The sequence below is a fragment of the Ixodes scapularis genome, unplaced genomic scaffold (genome assembly GCF_016920785.2).
Source record: "Ixodes scapularis isolate PalLabHiFi unplaced genomic scaffold, ASM1692078v2 PGA_scaffold1__304_contigs__length_218370807, whole genome shotgun sequence".
In the NCBI taxonomy this organism is placed as follows: domain Eukaryota; kingdom Metazoa; phylum Arthropoda; class Arachnida; order Ixodida; family Ixodidae; genus Ixodes; species Ixodes scapularis.
Genome location: NW_024609846.1, coordinates 166,642,922 through 166,654,271, shown reverse-complemented (window position 1 = coordinate 166,654,271; position 11,350 = coordinate 166,642,922). Strand labels below are relative to the sequence as shown.

The 11,350-nt window shown below is 49.3% G+C and overlaps 1 protein-coding gene across 1 annotated transcript in view; it reads left to right on the top strand.

Moving 5' to 3' along the window:
• The first annotated feature begins 237 nt into the window (after nt 1-237).
• LOC8036387 (cytochrome P450 315a1, mitochondrial) overlaps nt 238-11,350 on the top strand; it is a 35,254-nt gene continuing 24,141 nt past the window's right edge. Inside the window, exon 1 of the mRNA XM_002411796.4 lies at nt 238-777. Within this exon, the coding sequence (XP_002411841.2) occupies nt 299-777 (479 nt within the window). The 5' untranslated portion in view covers nt 238-298. The remainder of the gene's footprint in view (nt 778-11,350) is intronic.

The following is an 11,350-nucleotide window of genomic DNA, read 5'->3' as shown; positions in this document are numbered from 1 at the left end:
AGCCGGGCGGCGCACGCCTCGGACGCTCCCCGGGGCCGGCAAGGCCATCGGCGCGCGGGGCCCCGACCGGAAAGATGGTCCGGACCCCCGAAAAGGCCGGACGCGTGCCACACGTGGCCGCCACCTCGGCCGGCGTGTCGGGCGACTGCCGCAGCGTCTGCGCGCTTCGAGGGAGAAGGGAAGGCTCCGAGCGCCGCCCATGCGTCCCCTCTCCCCTGTATAAAAGCGGCGGGGCCCCAGTTGTCGGACCGCATTCGGAGCCGGCCCCCACACAGAAGGCGCCGCCGACACCGTCCCCATGTCGACAGCCGCTCTCGCTAAACGCCTCGCGCGGCAGCTCGCGGCCGGGGTGACGTCCGCCAGCGGCGGCACCCGGCGCCGCATGCGGTCTACAGAAGCCGCCTCCGCGTGTCCCTTCCACGCCCGCTGGGCTGCCGACGCGGACAAGACCGGCGGCAGACCCGTCCCGAAGGCTGCCGGAGGAAAGCCCTACTCGTCCATACCGGCGCCGCGAGGTCTTCCGCTGCTGGGAACCGCTCTGGATGTGGCCCTAGCCGGAGGGGCACCCAAGATCCACGAGTACTGCGACCGGCGGCACCGCGAGCTTGGGCCCATTTACAAGGAAACCCTGGGTTCCGTGGAAGCCGTCTTCGTGGCCGATAGTGCGCTCATCCAGCAGGTGTACGCGAGCGAGGGCAAGTTTCCCATGCACATGGTACCCGAGGCCTGGCTCATCTACAACGAGGTCAAAGGAATTCAGCGGGGACTCTTCTTCATGTGAGTACCAGGCCGCGTGTCTCCTGCTGCCTCGGGGGTCACGGGCGCGTGGGCGCCGACTCGGCTCTGTGCGCTACCTCGGCTCGCGTCGGACACCGATGGCCACGCGCGGACTGTGCGAGGAGAGACTGACGTGCCCCGTAGAGCCTGCGGATGCCCTGGCTGCCCAATCTCTTATCTCCGGATACGCTAGATAATGACGCCGTAACGGGGAAATCACTCAGGTATCGGGGAGCTGCCATGGGAGGGATGTGGACGACGCGACCTCTTGCTCGGGGGCCGGTGCCGTACACCGACTCGGGTCTTAGAGCCGCTCTCATCTATGGTGTAGTGCTGCGGAAGTCACTGCGTTCTCGGATATGTAATTGTGTTTCTGATATAATTTCCTCGCCTTCGGTCCCTTCTGATCCCCGTTTAGCGCAAGATAAAAAAGTACGCACGCCAGCTTGTTCAAAAATGTCATAGTTTAAACCCTGAAGGAAAAAAACAAGCAAAAAAGAAAACTATACAAGAAGGGAGGGGAGCAAAAACGAAATGCAATATTACTTTTTCTCTTCTTTTTCTTTTCATTTGACTCGTCTCAGGATTTTGACGCAGATGGTTCACCGATTGTTCTTTTTGTAGCCTCACCCTTCACGAATCAAGCTTAGTATTTCTCATTCGTAGCTCTTGTGCCTTTAAAATCTCTCGACGTTTTTGAGGGAATACTTACGCGACCTGAATGCCTATCTCTCTCTTCTCCCAAATATCATCTTGACAGTTATGCTCTAGTGAGAAATCTTTGAACGAGATTGAACGCGAAGATTAATCTTTAACAGTTACCATTGTCCGCCATTCGACGCATACGTGAGCGCACTATCCTTTCCCCCCTCACTCCCGTATGTTTTGTTGGTGAACATCGCGTACATCGTTGCTGCAATCCCAGCGGCTCTGGAGTTCCAGATGTTGCTCTGACGCTTTCTGATCTCATGCCCTTGACAGTTACTGTGTTTCCCGTCGGCAAAGTTAATAGACTTTCGCAATCTGTATGTGCCTTGCCAACTCGGACACCTGCTATCAGCAGCCGTTATTTCTTATTTTCGTTACCGATCCTCCCTTCAAGTGTATATTTCCTGGTAGCCTTACTCGTCTACGGGTTGTTTCGTTTTCACTTGTCGAATAGCTTCATTTTGTTTTATCTGTCCGCCCTCATGAAGTGATGACTTTGAAAGCCGTGACGTTTCCCAATAAGATCGTTGTCGCTGTCTTGTGGCTTGTCGAGTTCACACGGTCTTGGGGACGTCAGCTCACTTCGGTGTGATACGGCTGACACTAAGACAAATATTAGCAGCGACTGTATATCGTTGTGTGCTTGATGTGCCCTAGACTTTGGACTGACAAATTTTCCATGATTGGCGCATCCAATGTTTCATGGTCACCTTGTATGCATTCCACGCTACTTTCTCAAACATTTAGCGAAGCTTGCAACGGTCAACTTGTTTGTGCGTGCCTTCTGAACCGCCTTTACTCGTACGACTTCGAACGCAAAAGTACTCGCATCATCTCGTTTGTTATTCCGGTTTCTGGTTCTTCTGCTAGGTGCAGCCCAGGACTAGCGTAGTCCAGTCACGTCCGTTGCTACTTGTTGACTGTAGAGCCACCCCTCAGCAGGTTCCCTATCTACTCTCAATAAGCTCGGCGATCTTAATTGAGTGATTCGAGCGGGTGAGCACTTTGATACGCGCGATGGGGATATAAAACACCGGAACCCATCTTCGTTGCGACGGCCCTGATTGCCGGAGGCACGACGAAGCGCCACTATCCCTCACGATCTAGATATCTTTGTTGTATATGCAAGAAGTCGCACGGCACGGGCAGGAAGAGGTATTCCCCGCTCCTGGAGTTTTGGCCAAGAGTTACGGAAATGAGGTCAAGATGACGTCAAGTTAGATAACGCACCCTCAACAAGGGTACGGCCTTGGTGACACGCGTATCAAGGTGAGAGGACGAGCGAGGCGTCGAGTGCATTGTGTATCGACGGACGGACTTCAGGGTAACGCCGATATCGAAGACAATAGACGGGTATCGGAGATTAGATCCGAATGCGTGAACGGAGCTGGTTTTTTCTTCGCCCGTGGATAGCGGTTTATACTCTGTGTGATCAAAACCTTTGCCGACGAATGTAGATCCCGTTCGACTCGCAAGCTATTGGGAATTTTTAGCATCTTGGGTATCAACGCTTTAAGCCCCCAAACAGCTTGGGGCATCGCGCTCCGCATACGGAGAACTTCTACGCTTCGACGCTCCGACGTCCCAAGTAGGTTTCGGGAACCGAAGCGTCGGGGCCCCCCTATTCTAAAAGCCTCTATTGTATGCGGGCCCCAACAAACTGTATATGGATGTTGTTTTATGAAAAGACCAAAACGCAGCGACCTCTCAGGGGCTCTAATATGGACACTTGGCGAAAAAGTCGGCGAGGAATTCGACCCCCGTGATTGGCCGGCGCCAAGGTCAAACGAGGCTCCGGCCAATCACGACTGCCGGATTCCTCCCCGACTTTTTCGCCAAGTGTCTAGAATTGAGCACCAACAATTCGGCATACAGGTGGCACGTAGTCTGAGCTCTGTTGACATAGTGACTCCTACGCAATATTTGCATTCAGGGACTTTCGTACCTCTGTTTACAATTGACATCGCAGTTGCATATAACTGTATTTAGGACAGGATCGATGCTTTGCGTTTTATGTTTTGATTATTAGCGTATTCTACATGAAAGAAACGTATCCCAGTCTCATATTATACGTACTTCGATGATTTTTTGCGTTATAGTTATCCAAATAACTTTGATCAGGGATTAGAAGACGTCACAGCCGTCCTCGTCCAGCGTGAACGGTTTTTATATATTTTTTTTGTGAAATTGTTCAAAGAGAAGTTTGTGAGGTTACGGGAAGTAAACATTAGTGATTATAAGATTGCCAAAATTAACTTCGCGTGCACCCTGCATTCACATGCGCTAGGCTTGTTGGTGTCGGTTGTTTCTGTTGGTCCTCAGCCCAGCGTGCGATCTCCTCAACCCAGCACACGCATATTCGTCGTTTCGGAAAACGAGCACATCACGCTCCATACGCACAAACACTGAAAATGTAACCGGCCAGGAGCCCCTTGTGGAAAGGTCTTTACAACGTTCATCCTTAAGCTGAGACGGCAGGTAAAGCTGCTAGCCCGCGCTGCTGGCTTTGAGACGTGCATTTTTAGCACGAGCGCTCGTTTTCCGGAAGTTTGATTTAAGGCAGCGACCTCGATCTCTCATGCTTGTGGCCTTGACTGCAGTCTCAGCATAGTGGGACTCGGGCATAACGTGCGTGTTTCCGGTCTTACAGACGAAATATCGGAAGAAATATAATAATCTCGCCACCTGAGAGGAGGTCTAATTTTCGCTGAGCTGGCTACGGCTGAGTTCTTTTGCTTCGAACTCTGCAATGCAAGTTCGGCAATTCGCTGCGTACACCTGTGCCGGACACGCAAGCACGGGACGTGCACGGGGTTTTCACGCTGTGCTCGTATGCTGTGCTTCAGCGATATCCCCTCGAGCGATATCCGTTCATTGTTATGTGATAGCTTTCGAGCACTCGTGCGCTCGCCATGCGTTCGGTACTGATCTTGTAGTTACCAACAGTGCAGCACCCCCCATTCGCGAAGTCACTTCAGATTTGGCAAAGATTAGGCACAAATTTGGCAAAAATTTGGCAAACGTCTGCGCACGCGCGAGAACGCGACGGGGCAATGAATTACAAATGGACGCCGTGTGGTCGTGCGGTTATCATCGTACACTGTAGGATTACCAGCGGTTACGGCGAGGTGCAGAGTAGCCAATATGGTAACTGTGTGTTTGTCAACCTTTCTGAGTGCGCTTCTCTCGTACATTTTCTGCCTCAAGAACAAAAGATCGACCAGGAATAGAAACAATTCACTGTGCGACTGAAAGATGATGCGGTACATTCTAGATAACGTGATTCCCATTTAATAATTCCGGTGATGCAACGAGGTAGTTGCAACGTTGACTGACAAGTACTTTAAAGCACTCGTCGCGATTATAGCAAAACTGCTTTTGGCTCACAAGTAGTTCGCGCTAAAACAAAATAATATTGCTTTTAGTTAGCGTTATTTCGCGGTTTTCATCTGCCCCCATTAAACTAAACACATAATTATGATGCTCGACGTTGCACCATCCGACATTCCTAACTCTTCCCATCTTCCTAAACGTCCGCGTGCGTCCTAATAACTAAAAAAACCGGCATTTTAGAAGTTAAAAATGAGACGTTGCGAATTTGAAACGCACACTTTCACGCGAAGCTGGTGTCAAGTGACTCAAATAAAAAAACACAGATATTTATAATAATACTGTTATCAATTCTGGTGAAGGCCCAGCAGCCGTTGCATTCGTTTTCGCGCTCGAAACGGTTACTCGCGGAGAAAGTAAGAACACAGTGTTACCGCCTTTATTTTAACTATATACACCCTTGCAGGCTTGCGCCCTGATGAGGCTTCAAAACCAAAACTCGCGCATCGTAGTTGCGCTCGCTACTACCCAACCTCGTTGTCACACCGGTTTCTGCAAAAAGTAAACGTAAAATTGCCAGTAAACACACAAAAATGACACCGATACAACTGCATTGTAGATTATCTCATTATTTAGTCATAACTAAATCAATATGCATAAAAAAAATTTTTTTTTTCTATTTCGGAAAACGAAATATAAACTTTTAAGTCTGGCAATAACGTATTTTTTCCGAATCTTTAGAAAAGTTCGTCAAGACTTCGGTTTTGCCGAATCCCAAGATTCGGACTTGAATTTTCGATTCGGCAAAAGTTGGGCCCATCACTGCTAACAAGTTATCTCTGATTTCCGCCTGATGACATTTTGTCGCCTGCCGCGATCCTGGCGGTGTAAAGTAGCGGTGATGGATGTGATACGCGCCATTTGCTGCCATTTCGGGATAATTTGTTTTTTATGTATTGGCAGGATAGGACGCTAAACACACCGGTCCAGGACGCATTCCCGGTACTTGTGGATGAAAACGAGACATTTCTCAGCTGCTCATTGAATGTGGTGCCACAGTTCTAAGCGCGCATAATCTACCAATCAATTTTTTTTTTTATTTTACTCGTGCGGGAATCAACAATTTGGGTATACTTCGGTGAGAACGTCTCACCAACTGACAAATGGCCAGAGAGCGTCTCGCGACCTGTGACTCACTAGTCCTGAGTGAACCTTCGTGCTCCTGTCGATATCAGCTTCTCTACGGCAGGCAGAACCGATCGATGTCTGCAATGATCAAATCAGAAACTGCTTATTTATAGATTATGGGTTCCGCCACACCTCTCGACTGGAGTCATCTGCTTTATGCGTGCAATGGAAGCACGGGTTATGAATTGATTCCATCTGCGGGATAGCAGATAATCACAAATTCAGCCTTTATTCGATCTCACTTCGAAGCGATACCTTTTCGCAATTCATCACGTTATGTTTTTTTGTTTTTTTTTGTGTGTGTGTGTGTGGGGGGGGGGGGGGGGGGGAATCGTCTGCAGACGATAAGGTGTGTTTTCTCGTGGATTCTGCGAATGGGGCTCCGTAGCAGAAAAAATCCGTTCTTTGTTCCAGTTAGCAGACAAATTTCCTGCGAACGATACCTTGTCTTGCTCGGTGAAACTCATATCAGATCTCGCTGTGAACAAAATTGGACCCCAGGCGGCGACACCTCATGTTCCCGCTGTCTATAGAGCCACTAAATAGGCTTCACTGAGAGTAACGACACTCCATTTCTAGAGTGTCTTCTGGACGGCGCCATATTGTTGCTTAGATCAGAGTGGGCGCCATTGGCGATCGTCACAAGCCCTGAGCTTTAGATATACTTTGGTGTAAGGAAGCTCAAGGGATATCGTTTTACTCTCAAAATATAAAGCGCCAAAAAAAGAAGAAAAAAAAACGACAGAACAAAGTTTATATTCTGATTATGAACCAACTGGCCCAAATTTCCACTTGGCTGCGTTTTACTCTATCGCGTACTACCTTGACAATTCTGGGGGACGGACAACCGCTTCCTCATATTTCAGATAAAGCTTCGGACAACTAGAAACAATGATTGTATGGAGTAAGACTGCTGAAGTGTTGCTATACTCCGAAGTGTGTCTTATTCAGACAGCGCTGTCCACAAGGCGTACGCTACGAACATTCCTGTTCCCGAAGAGCGATAATGACTCACGGGGAAGTAAAGCCAATAACGAGACTTTCGCGGCGACACTTGTACTTTATATGTTATAATGCTGATATAGAGAGAGGAATATTGATGTAGCACCTAAACCTCAGCAATTTTTTTTTTATTGCAGAGTTTTCTAAAGAGTTACATAAAAATCATGCCTTTCTCGACTGCCTATATTCTTTATTCTTTTTCTTTTCTGACCAACTGACTTATCTTTTTCCGCTTTACACTAAATTATTTAGGACCAAATCAGAAATGCGCCCTAACTGTTTTTGCTTAACCGACTGCCAAATGCGCCCTAACTGTTTTTTCAGAAAGCAGTTCTCGGCCATTCGCCGCTCATGCTGCGTGATAGACGCAGTTTTGAGGAAACGAGTTTTGCGTTCTTGTTTCATATCGTCACGTTTTTCGGAGCTTGCCCGCTCGTCTGACCCTTCTTTCCTGTGTAGCTTCCCCAAAAGTATCATGATCTTTTTTACATCATCACTTGAAAGATACCGTTGTTAAAGATTCAATAAAAGCATGCTAATGTTTTTACATTCATGAAACACGTCGCGAGATGCGACTAGAATATATTTTTAGTTCGCTGTAGTGGTACATAAAACGTAGACTTTCAGGACGCCCATTTTATTTAACACACTGACACGCAGACCTCACCGCTAAAATACGAACTACACTAAACGTTATCTAAAAGTCTAAGTCAGAAATTTAAAATACAATAAGAAATAGTTCGAGAGTTTTTTTTCTTTAATATTAGTATAAAATTAGTATGCTTAATTTGTTCGGCACTTTACCAAGGGTAGGCTTGCTGGTTTTCCGTTGTGCGACGGCGAGGTCTTATTTTCCTAACCTGACGAGGAAAAAGAAATAATTGCCGTTGGTATCTCAATTTAATTTAAGCGCATGGAAAATTACTTAATACTGCGCAACTCTTGTGAAAGAAAAAAGAAGAATACCAAGAAAAGAATCATAACGAAAATGCGCGATTCTTTCTAGCTTTCCTTCAGCGTTTGTAGACATAATTTTCCTCTGACTTCGCAGCTGCCATTTCTTGCTATGAATTGAGGTTAGAAACAGTTGCGAAACTGGTGTCAGTATAATTCTGTGCTTTCACGTCCCCTGCGTTCTGGAGATATGTGGTCCAATTGTGTTGCCTCGAATTTTCGCTATGGCAGGATGGTCGCTCGCTACGTCACCTGACATACGAGGCGAAACGCGTAGCACCGCGACGTGCGGCTTCGGCAAGGAAAAAAAAAAAAGTTCTTTCTCTCGCGCGCATACCAGTCCGTTTCGCAAGTCGCCAGCAGCTCCGTCGTAGCGAGGCTGCAGGAAATCTCACGACGTGCATGTCGAGATTGGGGCGCATGTGCAATGCATGCATGCCTGTACTGTGCACGCCTTAGAACACTCCAAGGGCGGACCTTCCCACGCAGTGCTATCGGCGCCCGCCATACCACGGGAAGGGCTTCGGAGCTGTATAGGTCTCAGCGGACGAAGTTACATCACCAACACCTCAGAGACGGTAAGGGCGGAAATAAGTATCTGGGACGTAGCCTGAAAGTGACTCACATTTTAGTCTTCGTAACACGCTGAACTTGAGGACAGTCGCGAAGAAAGTCGATCGCCCCCATTTCACGAGTGCTCCGTGCACTGGCTCTGGGCTTGTATACTAGCACAGCTCGTGTACATACTTCTCCGATGCGTGCGCACGCTTTAAGCGCCGTTCACATATATGCGACCGAGTAAGTCCGAGAGAGACCAGACCGGTTTTTAATCCTCTTACCACGTCTCAGGACCAGCTCCGCAGCAGCGCGCCCGGTCCTAAGACGTCTCAAGAGGATTAAAACCGGTCTTGTGTCTCTCGGTCGTACTCGGTTGCAAGTGTGTGAACGAGCCTTTACACTCGGGTATCGGCACCGGACACGACAACAAATGAAATAATTCAACGCGTGACCCGCCGGTGGAGTGGCGGGAATGTTCCGCGCGGGATAATCTTCAGCTTTTACGTACTTAGATTGTGACCAGAGTGACATATAGATCTTTACATACCGACGCGTTGCCTCCAAACAAGGCTCCGTCCACCCACACCAGCTGGGGCACTGCGCGTATGCTACAGCAGCGCCACCCCAGCGGTATGACGACAGAGAGTTGATTCTCTGCCAACACTCGTAAATCCAAGCTTCCTCAGCGGAGCACTAATTCGAAAAAAATGTTCAGGTCGAACGCGAGACGATGTGGCCGCCGAACGCAGGCGTCTATATGCTCCCGCCACTTGGTGCAGGCTCGATGAGCCATACCTGGATAGAAAGCCGCAGTGTCGACCAGGGGGTGGGCGAGTAGCGGTTCGAAGAAAATGGCGCCCCGAGTCATTCTTAGATTTAACTCTGCAAAAAGTATGTCGTTGGTTTCCTCAGCACAGTGAAGGCAACACTTATCTCAGCGCCATCCGATTCAAACTCAATTCACCAACTGAGGTACAGCGCCGGTCCCATATTTGGCGTGACGGCTGCCTCAATGCTGGGACTCACGTTCCAAGTCGTCGAAGGCAAATTCCAGCCGAATCCTGACGTGAAACTCATGCCCGGCATGTGCCCCGCTCTGGCCCACAGTGTGTGACTTATAAAATGAAGCGCTGCGGCTTTTTTAAAAAAATTTTAATGTATAGGCGATATTGGTCTGTTGGATCAAACACCCAAGAGCTGTTCCCCCGTACCATGATTTGCCGTCGGAGAGACAATGTACATTCGCGTAACATCCGCGGCGTTTAGTCGTATAAAGCTGTCGACTGCGTCGCAAAATTCGACGATCTGTACTCATGGTCGAACCCGTCTCTATGCTATGCGGGCGAATGTAATCCTGCCGTATCTCCACTATACTTCTCTCTTTCTTTCCAACCGCGGCACACGATCTAAACAACAGCACATTGAGCACACACACGCATCTGTAAAGCACGACCCACGCGCATCGGGCGCTTCCAACGACGCGGCTCAGGGACTCAGCCGCTCTTCGGAGCGAGTGACGGCGTTGATTTAGAGCGACGCGACACGCTCGTCTTGACAGCTCCGAGTAATTGGACAGCGGTCGAGCACAGATAACTGCACGTCCCACGGACGTGTGACCGGCATGTGTAACCCTAATCTGGTGCGTCCATCTGGGCAGCCGGGCTAGCCCCGCCGCGCTTGCCATGAGAAGGACTCCCCAGAACCTGTTGGAGACGGCGGCGTGTACCTGCGCCCCCCCTCCCCCCCCCCCCTCCCAAGCCTTCGCCGCCTCGCGTGGGTTCCCTTTCGCTTCTACTGCGGCTCTTCTACGGCGCTACTCATCCTCGTATGGCTCTCAAAAGTGCCTGGCCTCTCCCACTCCGCGCACGCAGAGACGCAGGCACACGAACACATCGTGTACTGTTTCAGCTTACGGTGGACCAAAGCGGACAGTCGTTCCAGCGCCGCGGGCGTATCACGTGGCCGCACTTCCACGCATTGGATTGATTTCGATAGCTTGGATTTCCTCCGTGGTCACTTATATGGTAAGAACGGCTGGACTCTGTAGAGTAAACAGCATGCGAACAAGTAAAAAACTTGAGCAAGGCTGCCGCATGGCGAAGTGCGACGGTTTTTTTCGCCACATGTTTGCGCACTGGACTTCGGCCTTTTTTCAGTGTTACCTACCCGTAGCGAGACTGAAAATAAAATTTTAGAAGAATGATGAAACGATATGGTCGCGATATGCACAAAACCTAAAAAAGAAAATGCAATGCCTTATTTTGTTTTTGTCTGTTTGGTTAAGGGGGGGGGGGGGGGGGAGGCCGGGTAAAAGTCTTTATTTTGTGTTTCGACAGGGGAAATACTTTTTCTAGTGTACCCAAACTCAGTGTTGATAACCGAGCATGCTGTCACGTGAAAAGTGTGGGCGCTGAGCATATGCAGAAAAATAACTCCCTCATCAAAAGTGCGAGCGAAGCCGAACCTACAAACGCGCGCAAACTGCCCCGAACTCCTCTAGCATTGCACCAACGCGCATGCTTGTCAGGTTCGTTCAAAGCGCAAATTGTGTTGTTGTAACTTCTGCCACGGCTCTGCTCAAAACTATAATTCTGAACCAGACGCGTTCTAAATGCCCACAATTTCGCGTGCCAAACATAGAAACTGCATCATCGCCATGAAATGACTTAAAAGAATTGAGGTATACCAACGTTATTAGATTAGCTCAGCTACGAAACTGTTCATAGACGCTGCATGCACGAACAGTACCCCCCTCCCTCACCAAGACTCGCCTCCCGTCGTTCGATGCGCAGGGCGGCTACTATGGGAACTGCAGTGTATTCTATGCAATACG